The following is a 15,568-nucleotide window of genomic DNA, read 5'->3' on the forward strand; positions in this document are numbered from 1 at the left end:
TTGTATTATATTTTTAAACTTTAAAAACGTTCTCCTGAAAAATCAAGTTTTTTGATTTATGACGTTCTTGAAAGGAGTGGGCGATATATCAATCAATGCATGTGAAAATATTAATCTCTCATTAATGCTGACGTATTGATAAAAATCTAATAACAATAGTTTTATCTGTGTTAAAACCAGTACAGTGATTTAAACACACACTGTCTTTAAATGTTTTTCATATTTTAAAGCATCTTTAGGTAATAAATAAACTATTTAAATTTATAATAAAAAACAACTTAAAATTATTTTAAAATATCTGAAATACGGGAATATCAGATAGAGTGCTGATTGGGTTACCATGATTTACTTCAAACGCAAAAAATGTTATACATATCGTGGGTATACTGGCAAAAGACGTTAACTCTAAAATCCCTGTTTGAATAATCCCTGTGTAGTGATTGATAATGTCTTAATAAGACGGAACTTTATTAATTTATTTTTCAAAACATATTACATACATAAGTCATATATATAATATTCCCGATGAGTAATTTCTATTTCTCATTTTGGGACATGGGATTAAGGTTAACAAGACTGGAACACAAATATTGAAATTCCTTTTTTTTTTTAAATAACCAAAACTAATACATGACAAAATATAAAAACAATAAACAGGTTTAATAAATAGGCATAAGAAGCATATTTAAAAGAAAGAAATGCATCACATATTATTATATATATATATATATATATATATATATATATATATATATATATATATATATATATATATATATATATATATCATATATAAAAGTAAAATTCAATCCAATAACCGTGTTTAATTTTGGATATATTACCTAACAATTCAAAATGGAATTCTTCCAACTGTCTGCAGTTATAATAAATGAATCATCCATGTTATTTAAAGCTTTTAGCCTGTATAAAATACCCGCTATTAAACTTAAGGTTAAATTTACTTGTAAAACCACATATTGTTCACTCCTTTCAACGTCATATATCAAAATACTTGATTTTTCAGGAGATTGTTTTTAAAGTTCAAAAATATAATTAAATGTATTAAAAATAAATATCCAGCCACTTATTGAACTTTTTACTGTGCAACAGATCGGCTGTCCAAATTTAAAACACAGTAAGGGACATTTTTTTTGTAGTAAGTTTTTTTTGCATTTTTGGACTAAGTAGAGTCTACTTAGTCCATAAATGCAAAAAAAACCTACTACAAAAAAATGTCCCTTACTGTGTTTTAAATTTGGACAGCCGAGATCTTTTTAGGTAAAACCTGAAGATTTTTTCTCCATTTGAAAAATATTTAGTATATTTAAAAAAATAATCAAACAATACATTTTCTTCAAAATGCAAAAACAACACTCTCTGCCCTGTAGCAGGTAAATATTAAGTAAAAAATATGCCGCTTTTGCTGGGATATAGTACATTTTCTGGGCATTCCGAAAACATGAACAGCTGAAAATTGACGATTTTTGATATATGACGTTCTTGAAAGGAGTGAGCGATATGATATTTCAAACAACTAAGTGTATTTTGCCAGTGAATGTTGATAACTTTATAATATATGTACATCATTAGTCAAAATTGCATATTTTCGAGTTAAAGTTTTTTGCCAGTACACCTACGATAATTTAGGTGTGCTAAAGGTGGAGCTGATCGGAGCATTTTGTCGTAACGTAGTATGTTACGATGCAAGCATTCAGGCAGTCAGTACATCGAGCTGAGCGCTCCCATCCATAGTTTCGGATGCTCGCTGATAGACACTTGCTAAACGCTCCAGTCAGTCTCCACGTTTAGGTATGCTAAGAGGTTTCAGAAGAAGGCGGATTTCCTGGCTCCATAATATACACGGATGGACAGGAGTACGGAGTGTTGAAGAGCTGTTCCATATTCTTCTTCATCTATGTTGAGATGTGGAAACACATTATTTTTATGTCACAATAAGCAAAATTTTAATTTATTGAGTAAGTATGAGAAGCCTTCACACGGTATCTGCAGATGGCGGTAGAACTACAGCACTAACCAATTTATTCCCGTAATTTCATCTGGTAACAAAGTTTTAGAATGCTTTCACCAAGACAATTTTTTAAGCAAAGAAATATATCAAAAACATACTAGGAATCCATATAGGTAATGCAGTAAAAGCTTGCTAATTGGAGCAACTGTGATTTTGCCATAATTTGAAAAATATTTTGAAATTTTGGTCCCTCTGACTATTTTTCACACAGAAATTTTGATATTTTAAAATTCAACAAAAGACTTCAACCGAAATTCTAAATATATCTTCTTCAAACCCTTATCCGTACCCCAATGGTGTGTAGGGCACTGCATCATTTAGACGCAGTGTTATCTTGATCGTTAACACATTAAGAAAAGGTGATCAGCCCTCTGCTTTACGTACCAGTCCAGGGTAATATTAAATAAATATTGGAGTGAAAAAATCAGATATTTTTTTGATCCCTCCCCTGGGAATCGAACCCGGGACCTCCTGAACGGTAGGTAGGTAATATTTATTTGACTGGATTAGAGGCCTTTTACTGCAAACCAAAACTATAATAATATACTTATATATATGTTTAATACATTTTTAAAAATTTAAAATATTCATAGACAAAAAATAACACTTTTTTCTCAACCTGGAGCATATTCAATAGTCTCTGGTAATATTTTTAGATTTTTAATTTATAAAGATAAAAATATAGTACGTAGTACCAGCTTCACACTTATTTTCATAGTCATCTCCTTATAGTTAGACTCATCTTCGAGTTGTGTGTCTTTTATGGACAGTAAGATCGTGTTGAATATTACATACAGTAATATTTTATTTTACGATATTTTTCCACTGTTTATCTATTTTACACATATATATACAGTGGAACCCCTCATAACGAGCATAATTAGTTCCAGAATCTTACTCATTAAACGAAAAAAAAATTGTTTGGACTGGCGCGGACATCCCGGCTCACAAGTGAATGTCGTGAAAAAGGGACTTGCCCTCTTTCTTTAACTCGTTTACATATTTTTTCACTCGCAACTTTTTCACATATTTTTTACTTGTTATGCGAATCACTCGTTATGAGAGATTCCACTGTACATAAATGACAAGGGTACAGCAAAACGACGCACTTCCTTGCACGAATGTCTGATATTTTTGTACGCAGTGTTCGATTATCGCGGTTTTATATACAAAAACTAATTCGTTTCAAACGACAAACAGTATAATATATAAAGTACATCGCTCACTCCTTTCAAGAGCGTCATAAAACAAAAATCGTAAATTTTCAGATGTGCGTGTTTTCGGAATGCCCAGAAAATGTACTATATCCCAGCAAAAGAATCATATTTTTAACTTAATATTTACCCGCTACAGGGCAGAAAGTGTTGTTTTTGCATTTTGAAGGAAAGGTATTGTTTAATTATTTTTTTAAATTTACTAAATATTTTTCAAATGGAGAAAAAATCTTCAGGTTTTACCTAAAAAGATCTGTTGCACAGTAAAAAGTTCAATAAGCGGCTTGATATTTATTTTCAATACATTTCATTATATTTTTAACCTTTAAAAATTATCTGAAAAATAGAGTTTTTTGATTTATGACGTTGTTGAAAGGAGTGAGTGATATCTGCACCCAAGTGGTGCATGGGGGCATTGTATCTAATTGACTTGATCGGTAATTACACAGCGGCGAGGTGATCAGTCATGTGCTCCAAATTCTCGGGAGATTGGAATAATGGACACGCATGCTATCAAATGGAAGCGTATGACACAGGTGAAAGAGCTCGGCATGATGGACATCACTGCTATATATGTAGTGGTTAGTGGTTAGGACATTCGGGGTTGCATACCCATACTCGTACAAATCAATTGCGTAACTTGGACACTAGTAATTTATACAATGTTCCTTGTGGATAGATGACTGCAATAACTAAAAAAACTTTCGCTTTCACATGTAGATTTACGGGGTTCACTTTATGCGTAGTAACAGCATAAAAAAATATGCTAATTATATATCACACATTTTATCGTGGACATAATACAAAAACACATATGTATAAATTCGAGTCAATTGTCAAATTCGAGGTTACTGAGGTATATTCAATTCTCAAAAAGATTATTTTTTTATTTGTTAACGACGTTTTGCGAATTGGGCTTGGTTATTTTCAACAATTTGACGACTCCCGATTTGTTGTTTCTCGAAATGACAACTTTACTTCCTACTATGGAAGAGAGCTTGACCTTTTTCAATTGGCTGGTCGGGTCTGTAGACCCGGATAAGATTTTAGTGCCGAGTAGATTGGAGGACGGAGAGGCATTTACACTCTCTCTGGGGTCATCTTCCGTCAAATCGAAAACTTCGGACGCTTGAATGTTGTTCGAAGTCCTCGTCTTTTGGACGCTTTGGCTGGCAGTTGCGGGTTTTTTTGGCAAGGCGGACAGCGAAGTCACATCTGTAATCATCGGCGTGCCGTTGTTTGTGATGTCCATCCCTTTGCTTTGCGGAGTTATCGTGAAGTACACCTGTTTGGGGATTTGCTGACCCGGAGGCACGATGAAAGCCAGCTGCATAGGATTGCCGGAAGTCATGACAGGTTGGATATTGGATAGCATTCCGATGCCTGAGGGGACCATGATCTGGGCAGAGGACTGGGTACCGTCGCCGTTGGCGAAGACATCTACCAACGGTTCTGGCATATTGGCGGATTGAGTCGGTTGCTTTCCTTGAGGCGCCAACGACGTGGTAGACACGATGATCGGAGTACAGTTGTTAAGCAGATTCGCGTTATCGTCGGACTTCTGCGATTCTCTAGCGGTCTGTATGCGCGGGTCGTGGGTCAAATCGATGGATCGTAGGACTTTAAACACTTCCACGTTACCCGCGGGATTTACGTTGCGGGAAATCGTGTTCTTCATTGCCGAATTTTCTACGTTTAATCCGCTTTTTCCGCAAGTTATCAAGGCGTGCGGGATGCTGTCTTCTACGTCAAAGTGCCCTTCTCTCAGTTCTCCTTCTTCCAAGGCCGGACTGCGGATGGGTGCGGGGGTCGCCGGCTGATTACCGCAGCTGTTCGACTGGTTGACGAAGCCCGATCGATTGACACCGTTATTGGGATCAATGAGACCTTTGGCGACTCTGATGGACGGAGTAGGGGTCGGAACGGACAGATAATCAGGAGTGACGAGGACATAGTGAGGGGTGTGATTCTGATTCGAGCTAATTTTTGTAAAGGTATTCCGTATTTGGGGTTGGGGAAGGACAGACTTGACATCTGTTTCGGTGAATACATTGGTCTGTTCGTTGTTTTCCACTTTGATTTTCCCGTTTCCTGATTCGCCATGTTTGGGCAAGCGGTCGGCAGGATCGTACGGGGGGTTGTCGGGTAAGATGAAGTTGCTGTCGGCGCTGTCCTGATCCACGGGGACCGGTACGGAGGGAAAGACGTCGCCGCGGCGTATGATAGTAGAGATGGAGGTGACGGATGGCGCTTTTTCCTTGCTCTGGGAGGCGTTTTCTCTCTTATACTCGTTGTAAATAGTCGTCACAGCCTCTTTCAGCTCGACATTCTTCTTCTGCAGTTTGCTCATTTCGTTGAGACACGTGTCGAGGGACTTCTTCAGGTTTTCTATCTGCTTCTCCTTCTCCAGCTTGGTAGTCCTCTCCAATATCTCCTCCTCGATCTTCATCTTACAGAAGCTGACGAGCTCCGACTTGGACATGCCTTCCAGAGTGGTCTGTATCTGGTTCATGACGACGCCGAGGTTGGTGCTGGACTTGTCCGCACTCACTTGGTTGCTGATCAGTTTGATTCTTTCATTTTTGGGGTCATCTATTGGCTGGTTCAGATCTACAAAAGGCAGAAGGATCTCAAAAAATCATAATAATTTGGGGTAAATAAACCTAAATTGGCTTTCGTTTGTAAATAAAATACTTGGATTTTGACATCTCAACCAAATTTCTAAAAAAAAAGTATACTTCTTTTAAAGTACTTGAACTTTGATGTGTTACTTGAGCCCAGTACAAAAAAGAGATTTAAATCTGTATTTGGTCTACAATAATGAACATATCGTGACAATAAGTGTCACCTGTCAGGGAAACGATGAATCGTGTCGATACGTTCATTATTGAAGACCAAATACATATCTAATATTTTTTTTTGTACTGGACTCAAGTAACACATCAAAGTTCAAGTAGCCCCATTCTACGGTAGTTGTTATATTAACATTTTGATATCTAAACATAGATAAAGAATAATATGGATGTCTGAGTATTTAAAAGTCTTATGACCTTTCGTATGCTGGTTAAGTGATCGCTTTACACACATGCAACATTCACCATTCTACCCATGATTGACAACTTCACTATTTAATTTTTTGGAACTCATATCGCTCACTCTTTTCAACAATGTCATATATCAAAAAACTTGATTTTTCAGGAGATCGTTTTTTAAGTTTAATACTACTACTACTACTACTACCATCACGCCGTTTCCCCGCAGGGGTAGACAGAGAGGATGGAACGCCACACTCTTCTGTCCTGACATACACTCCTCGCCTCCTTCACATCCATACATCTAGTCATACATGCCCTCCGATTACGCAGACTTTTGACACCGCCAGATATAATAAAAAGTATTGAAAATAAATATCAACCCACTTATTGAACTTTTTACTGTGCAACAGATCTTTTTAAGTAAAACATGAAAGTTTTTTCTCCATTTGAAAAATATTTAGTACGAGTATATTTAAAAAAATAATTAAACAATACCTTTTCTTCAAAATGCAAAAACTACATTTTCTGCCCTGTAGCGGGTAAATATTAAGTTAAAAATATGCCGTTTTTGCTGGGATAAAGTACATTTTCTGGGCATTCCGAAAACATGCACAACTGAAAATTGACAATTTTTGATATTTGACGTTGTTGAAAGGAGTGAGCGATATGTCAATATTGCGCGATCCACAAATGGCATTGTATCTTCAAATATAGTATAGTTATCTAGGGTTATCACCGTTCGAGCATCTATCATACGTGGTTTTGACGCTCATTCGTCTGTTACTTGTAATTATATTGGCTTAAATTGATAAATCTTAGTGATAGAAGGGTAATTACTGATCTGGTTTTGTTATATAAAATTCTTAACAATGTTTTGGATAGCCCTGATCTACTAAATCAAATAAAGCTTAGCGTGCGCCAAAGAGGTACTAGGAGCGAGTGTTTTTGCCTAGAATTTTCACTCATGAATTACATGAAATTATAGTAACTTTAAACATAAAGAGTAAATCCACTCACGAGTAGGCATAGGCTATGAAACTTATAAAGTTGAAGCCTGAGTAGGGACATGATAAACGGTGTTGCATAAGCCGTAGCTAGATTTCAGAGTCACTTGGACGTTAGGTAATTCAAAGAGGTACTAGGCAAAAATCTGTATTCGCAGTGTTTGTACATAATGCAAACTATGCCATATTCTCTCCGGTTCCGCGGCTTCACATGTTAGCCAATGCTTTTGAAAGTATAGATTTATTTAATATATTGTTATCCTCCTTGAAATCTGTACTTTCTCAGCATTTCTTCTCCATGTTATAATGGATAAATTTAAACGTGTTTCACTCTCCCTTACTGCTCGCCGATAGTGTTTGAAGGAGACGTGTATTTACTAGGGCTTACTACTTGTTATTTTATTTTTTTAAATTATGATTTTATGTTATAAGACTATTTGTTACAAGACTTTTTGTTTCTCTATTAGTGTATTCATTAGTGTATTTTTTTTTTTATATTAGATACTGTATATATGTATTATCCTAAAGGCTTCAGCCGTTCAATAAATAAAATAAAATACATAAAAAGAGAGAACACTCTCCATTCCTTGCCACAACACAGCATTCCTCAGTAATTCCTTTACTGTCCAAGCGGCTAGACTCTGGAATGAACTACCTCTACACGTAAAAAATGTACCTTCTACTTTAACCTTCAAAAAACGCCTGAAACATCATTATCTTACCTTAGAACCCTAACTGTCCATCTCCTCCTCCCCTGACCCCTCCTCTCTTCCTTAAACTTGCTACCTGATTCTACCTATTTATTATTAGAATCCTAGAATACTTTTTTTTTTTTTTTTTTCATTTTTATCTTTTTGTTTTTTAGTTTTTTGATAAAATCTATTACATCAGACAATAATATGTATTAACATTTAAAAACGTCTGAGATATTACTATCTGTCATTAGAATCCTAACTCTCCATCAAACCTTCTCCCTCTACCTCCTTCCCTAAACTCCCTTCTTCCTTTGCCCTCCTTATTATCGTCTTTTGTTAATTGGTAATTGGTATATTAATATGTAATTTATGTTTTTTTTTTAATGTCAATTTGTAATTTATGTTTTTTAAATGTTCAAGTACTATCTACCCTCTGATTGCAAACGGCTATATATGGTATCAAGCGTTTTGATCAATATCACTAGTCCGTTTTTGGTCGGTTGGAAGATATTGCTTTTTAGCAATAAGCCCGCCAATGTACTTTTTATTTTCTGTACATGAAGTTTAAATAAAAAAAACTTTTAAAAAAAAAATTAAATTAAAAAAAAAATATATATATATATGGTACAATCGATAAATATAATATTTACCCTTTTTGGGATGATGCCATGACTCTGGATCTAGTTTTGAGGGGAGAACATTATGTGCGCTATGACTCGTTTCATTTTCTTTTTCCTTGTTACTAACACAATCCACACTCGGAACATCTTCAAATAACCCCGAATCTTCACTCTGAAACTGCTTGTGCTTCGTCTAAAATAAAACAATGTTTTAAAAACAAAACTTGAGACATTAACCTTCCCCTCCCGGTGATATGTATTTACTACAACATGACTTCGACAATGAGAATATCAATAAAAAATATGATAGATACGGGCTAAAAAAAAAACAACAAAAAAACTGCCGACGAATTGTCAGCAGTGGTCGTCCTGGGTGGCGCGAACCTGATGCCTTGTAAAAGAGGCAAGCTTGATGGCGGCTCTCAGGAGGCACGCGAAGTACATGGCCAAGCCAACTGAATCGCTTTTTCTTGACGACAGTTGTGACCAAGATTTGCTGCGTCCTACGCTTTATCTCTTCATTCCTCACAAAGTCAAACCACCAAGGTTATATATTAGTCAAGGTTATATATTAACATAAGTAATATTTTTGTAAAAAAGTCTGTGCAACATTCACCATTCTAACCATGGTTGACAACCACACCATTCAAATTTTCACAACTCCTAGATATATTGATCAATCTATTGATACACTGTCAACAACGTCAACAATTTCATTTGTGCATGTTTTCGGAATGCCCAGAAAATGTACTTTATTCCAGCAAAAGCGGCATATTTTTAACTTAATATTTACCCGCTACTGGGCAGAAAGAGTTGTTATTGCATTTTGAAGAAAAGGTATTGTTTAATAATTTTTTTAAATTTACTAAATATTTTTCAAATGGAGAAAAAACATTCAGGTTTTACTTAAAAAAATCTGTTGAACAGTAAAAAGTTCCATAAGTGCCTTGATATTTATTTTTAATACATTTTATTATATTTTATAACTTTAAAAATGATCTCCTGAAAAATCAAGTTTTTTTTATATATGACGTTGTTGAAAGGAGTGAGCGATATGAGTACACAACAGCCATCTATGTTGGATTAAGAAAAGCTCGGTTACGGATCAAATAATTAAGTAATGTACCGGGCTAGCATAAGTTAAATCGGATGAATTGTCTATGGATAGCTCCCAGGTGTCATTGAGAGGTGTATCCTCAAATGTGATCTCCAGTTCACTGTCGGATACATCATACATTTTCCTTCTTTTACCCCCGCGGCTCCTGGAACACCGCCCTCTTCCTCTTTTACTCCTGAAATTGAAGAAAAAACAAGTGAGAACAATGGATTACATTCAATTTATTCAGACACTGGATTATTCACACTACGGATGATATATCAATTTTATTGGTTTCATTAATGGATTCGGCAGTCACTTTGTGGTAAAATCTATCCATTTTTAATCAATGTTTTACTTAGTAAATACGGTTTTTGAAAATGATGCGGAATGCATTGAAACACAAGTCACAGTAGATTTTAAGAAATAGTGGTATTTACTAAGTAAAACATTAATTAAAAATTTTATTGGTGTCTCAACTCGAGATAAATCTCTCCTTGTAAAAAATGCACCTTTTCTAATAACTTTTAAGAAACGTCTGAGACATTACTATTTATCATTAGAATCCTAACTGTCCATCAAACCTCCTCCTTCTACCTCTTTCCCTAATCTCTCATCAGAATCAGAATCAGGAATTCTAGCTTGTGAAATCGTTACGTTTTGGAGCGATCTAATGATTTCATATAGGTTTAACACAGGATTGGTCACGTTTTGTTGCAACTTTAATTAAGATTTCAATAGAATACAGTAAACACTTTCCATTACTCGCCATATTATTCTTCATTCTTCAGTAATTTCTTACATAATCGCAATAAATTAATCTCAAATAATCGCATTATCATTCTTCAGTAATTTCTTCTCTGTCCAAGCGGCCAGACTATGGAATGAATTACCTCTCCGCGTAAACAAATGCACCTTCTCTAATAACTTTTTAAAAACGTCAGAGACATTACTATTTATCATTAGAATCCTAACTGTCCATAAAACCTCCTCCCTTAGTTTTTCTCTCTACCTTCTTTCTTAAACACCCTTTTTTCCTTGCCTTCCTTATTATCATCAATTTGTAGTTTATATTTTTTTTAATGTTCAAGTACTATATACCCTCTGATTGCAAACAGCTATATATGGTATCAAACGTTTTGATCAATATCACTAGTCTGTTTTTGGTTGGTCGGAAGATATTGCTTTTTAGCAATAAGCCCGCCAATGTACTTATTTCTTTTCTGTACATGAAGTTAAAATAAATAAATAAAACATCAATAATTTTTATACAAAAGAAGCTGGAAGTCTGAACGTCCCCGGGCACATCTATCTGGCATTTGGCTGGCTTAAATGAAGACTTAAACACTTGTATGCTCAAACTGCCATCTTCTTTCATATAAAGAGGACCGATAGATGTTTTACATCAAGTTGAGACACCTATAAAAGAGATAAAATTAACCCTTAATAACTAAACTTTCGTCTGGCGGACTACACAATTAAAAACATTAAACTTATATAATAATATTAAAAATAGCAACTGGTTACATGACACTTAAGTTTGGTTTATTAGGAGTGGATGTAAGAGACATTTAACAATAAACCACTATTCCGCACAGCTACTACATATCGCTCACTCCTTTCAACAACGTCAAGTATTTTAAAAAAACTTGATTTTTCAGGAGATCGTTTTTAAAGTTTACAAATATATAAAAATAAATATCAAGCCACTTTTTGAAGTTTTTATTGTGCAACAGATTTTTTTAGGTAAAACCTGAATGTTTTTTCTCCATTTGAAAAATATTAAGTTTATTTGACAAAAAATATTAAACAATACCTTTTCTTCAAAATGCAAATACAACACTTTCTGTCCTGTAGCGGGTAAATATCAAGTTAAAAATATTCCGCTTTTGCTGGGATATAGTACATTTTTTGGGCATTCCGAAAGCACGCACAACTGAAAATCGACGATTTTTAATATGTGGCGCTGTTGAAAGGAGGGAGCGATAAGTCAATATGTGCAATCCACAAATGGCATTGTATCTTCAAATAAAGTTTAGTTATCTAAGGTAAAATAAATATTGAATGAACCTTATGTCAACAAATGGGCTCTTTACCACATGTGAATTAAAAAAAATTAAGTCAGTCACACCTCGCCCACTCCTTTCAAGAACGTCATAAATCAAAAATTGACAATTTTCAGTTGTGCATGTTTTCCGAAAATGTACTATATCCCAGCAAAAGAGGCATATTTTTAACTTAATATTTACCCGCTACAGGGCAGAAAGTGTTGTTTTTGCATTTTGAAGAAAAGGTATTGTTCAATTATTTTTTTAAATATACTAAATATTTTTCAAACGAAGAAAAAACCTTCAGGTTTTACCTAAAAAGATCTGTTGCACAGTAAAAAGTTCAATAAGTGGCTTGATATTTATTTTTAATACATTGTATTATATTTTCAAACTTTAAAAACGCTCTCCTGAAAAATCAAGTTTTTTTATTTATGACGTTCTTGAAAGGAGTGAGCGACATATGTTATACATATTAGTAGGTTAAAAATACATACTAAATCATTTTGAATCCATATAAATCTATGGTCAAGTTAATATATTCTAGCCTTGAAAGATTGGGCATTTTTTTAGTATGCAACCTCCACTAAAATTAAAATATTTCTGCTCATAAAATGGGTGAGTTTATTCAATCTGTATTTATAAATTGATGATAAAATTCGTTTAAAATGTAATAAAATATATTTCAAAAAAATCAGAACAGACTAAATTAAATTAAGTAGTCTTTGGAATGCATAAATATTGTTAGAATAAGACCTAAACAATGTTACCGCTGAGTGAAAATATTGTGCAATGTTTTAAGTCGGAAAAACGTTTATAAATCAGAAACGAGAATATTAACATAATAATACCACGTGAAAGTATTTCACAAACATTTTTCATATTTTTGTAAGTCAAAAAAACTCTCAAAAAGAATACATAAACAATTTGACGCGATAATTAAAAACTAAACTTTGTAATACTGTAGTTATGTGATTTGTAACTTTGGCAAATAAAACTTTGAATGGCGTTAAACCGTAAAGTGAAACATGTAAAACAATTAATTTAATATTCTGACGTTCAGTAAACTTACATTATTTGGATTAAAATCTTAAATGAATATAACTTTCAACAAAAAAACACACAATCCACGAACGAGCGTCGTATTTTGGCATATTGTCTGACAGATACACAAAATGTTGCCCGCGTTAAATAGTTGCTAGGATAGAAAAACAATTTGTCAGCACGTATATATATATATATATTTATATTTTTTTTAATTCGGTACCTACTTACTGCGAGTGTTATTTGCCTAGAATTTTCACTAATGAATTACATAAAATTATAGTAACTTAAAATTAGAGTAAGCCATAAAGCTTATCATGACCCCATGATAAGCGGTGTTGCATAAGCCGTCGCTAGATTTCAGAGTCACTTGGATGTTAGGTAATTTAAAAAAAATACCTTCTTACTGCATACTTTGATTTATTTATTTCTATTTCATCATACACATAATTAGAAACTACAATAATTGAGTTTTCTCATGCCAAAGGCACATTTTAAAATATTTATTTATAAAATTAGAAAGAAAGAAAATTATCGCAACGACATGCATTAAAATATATGCGTTTTTGTCAAATATTTATGAAATTAATAACGTAAAACGAAAAGATTCTTTCTCTAAAATAAAAGTAAAAAAACAAGAAGCAGTCCATTGAATACATAACTTTTGATACTTGCTATGTACAACTGGCTCTTTATATGTTTAGGGGGAAAAGTTCACGCATTTAAAATTTATTTAACATTTATTCCATATCGTAATTGTTTTACTGTTAAGCATTTTTTCCAAGCCTTTGGGCGTTTGTCCACTACACAGGATTTCACCGTCCGGCAGTCCGGTTTTAAAAAATAAAATGACGACAGTTTAGCGTGATGGAATTTTCGCGCAACTTGTTCACGCACCGATCAAGAGCACCGATCCGAAGAAATATGGATAAAAGCACAAGCCAATCATCATTTTAAAACGCTAACTGATGTGCCGGACGGTAAAATTCCGTGTAATTCCGGGGAGTGGACAAGCGCCCTTTGAGACACTTCATTTTATTACTATGGATATATGTACCTAATTTTTATTTTGCAGAGAATTCAGTATGAAGAGAATAAGGGTTAAGAGTGAAGAAATAAAAGAAAAGCAGTTCATTTCCAAATTAAAATTAATTTATTTCAATAAATTGAAAATTTTATACAGTATTCAGATAACAATATTTTTTTTAAATGAACATAGTGTCATCATTCGTTTGTGAGTAATATTGGAAGAGAAAATATAACTCATGATATAACAGCACATTAAAAAATTAACAATTTGCGATATATAGTTTTTTTGCAAGTATGTATAAGCACGGATTGACTCACTGTAATAATGGAATGTTTCACAAATATATTTTGCATCAGAAGAAAAATAATACTTTTGATTTGCATATAAATTTAGCAGTGTGTCACTATCCTTGTCCTTCTCATACAAACAGAAAACGTAGGATTTTTCAAAAGAGATAACGATAAAAGAGATGGAGCATATTTGTGTCGCCTTCTTTCAAAATCTTCCAGATCCATGTAAGTCGAAATTCTCCAGGTAACATTTATGTTTAAAAGATTTGTCTGTCTTTAGATAAAATATTATAAAATAGAGAATTATCCTATTTTTTCAGAATTTTTTTCAGTATTAAAAAAAAACACCAAACACAAACCGAAAATGACGTCATCTTAATTTGTGACCTATCCCCGCTCTCTGATTGGCCGATATGGGTCAGAAGGCAAGTTTCATGAATATGTCGGAATTTGAAATTCAACGCTGTTTTTAAGTATTTTTTAGCAGGGTTTTCAAGTATATAAATATTTTAAACAATAAAACCCACAAATGGGATTCCAATAGAGTATTTATTTATAAATCTTATAAAATTGGATCTGGCGGGTTTTGAATGTAGGCGACACATTTAACAATGCACATTCTTCCAGATTATAAAAAAACACAGTCAAACTCAATACCATATTACGAAATTGTTAATTCACATAAAAAATTCAACTTTTAATGAAAATCATATGGAGTGTTTAAACTGTGAAACAGCATACTGCTATTACAGGCCGAAAAACGACTTAAAGCATTTTCATAATACGTACATAGTAAATAAGAATATCGTTTTTTATATAATTTACGTTATAAAATACATTTGATACATTTACAATTATAAATGATAGAATAATTTGCGAGGCAGTGCCACCAAAAAAAGAAAAATTACCAGAGTTCTGTTACAAGTAGGCTTACCATAATTATGAAGGTCTAAACCGGGACTGGTAGGGGAAAAAAATACATTGGAACCTCTTATAACGAGCATAATTCGTTCCAGCATCTTACTCATTAAGCGAAATACTTGTTAAACTTGTGTTCTGGAGTGCTCTATTGCTGACTACTATATGACTGCCGTCTCCATCGTACCGTTGGAACAAAGGCAAAATAAAGAAATGGGTGAATGATCAAGAGTTAATTTTATGAAAATTGTAAAATGTTTATATGCATAATTTTTCCCTCCTTTTTGTGCGTATATTTGGTTATAATCGTTAAAAACAATAAAAATTGTATTAAAAAAGAACTCCACTTACAAGACACACAAGGTGGCTTGGTGGGTCCCTGCAAAAATTGTTTGAAATATGTTTAAAATTGTGATTTAAATAAATGTATACAACATTTTGAGTGTGTCCAAATATAATAAAAGAGTTTCTGCTTACTAAAAAGCTTCTTTACATCTCACCAATAGATGCCTCTAGTGAAGTTCTAGTAATTCAAGAACAAGGTT

The 15,568-nt window shown here is 33.5% G+C and overlaps 1 protein-coding gene across 1 annotated transcript; it reads right to left on the reverse strand.

The window, feature by feature from the left end:
• Window positions 1–3,091: 3,091 nt before the first annotated feature.
• LOC148306090 (uncharacterized) lies at window positions 3,092–12,911 on the reverse strand. The gene is made up of 4 exons (XM_088265618.1): window positions 12,814–12,911; window positions 9,724–9,889; window positions 8,628–8,790; window positions 3,092–5,853 (listed from the first exon to the last, which is right to left on the reverse strand). Coding segments are annotated over exons 1-4 (2,055 nt in total). The 5' UTR covers window positions 12,816–12,911; the 3' UTR covers window positions 3,092–4,129.
• Between the last annotated feature and the right edge of the window lie 2,657 nt (window positions 12,912–15,568).

Source organism: Brachycentrus maculatus, unplaced genomic scaffold (genome assembly GCF_059751285.1).
Source record: "Brachycentrus maculatus isolate JH-2025_06_01 unplaced genomic scaffold, ASM5975128v1 h1tg000253l, whole genome shotgun sequence".
Taxonomy (NCBI): Eukaryota; Metazoa; Arthropoda; class Insecta; order Trichoptera; family Brachycentridae; genus Brachycentrus; species Brachycentrus maculatus.

What these genes read in the sequence shown, in the direction of transcription:
- LOC148306090 (XM_088265618.1), bottom strand. An exon ending in ATTTAACTTATGCTAGCCCG is followed by an intron (nt 8,791 to 9,723) that starts GTACATTACTTA and finishes GTTTTATTTTAG; the next exon opens with ACGAAGCACAAGCAGTTTCA. An exon ending in ATGGCATCATCCCAAAAAGG is followed by an intron (nt 5,854 to 8,627) that starts GTAAATATTATA and finishes TGCCTTTTGTAG; the next exon opens with ATCTGAACCAGCCAATAGAT.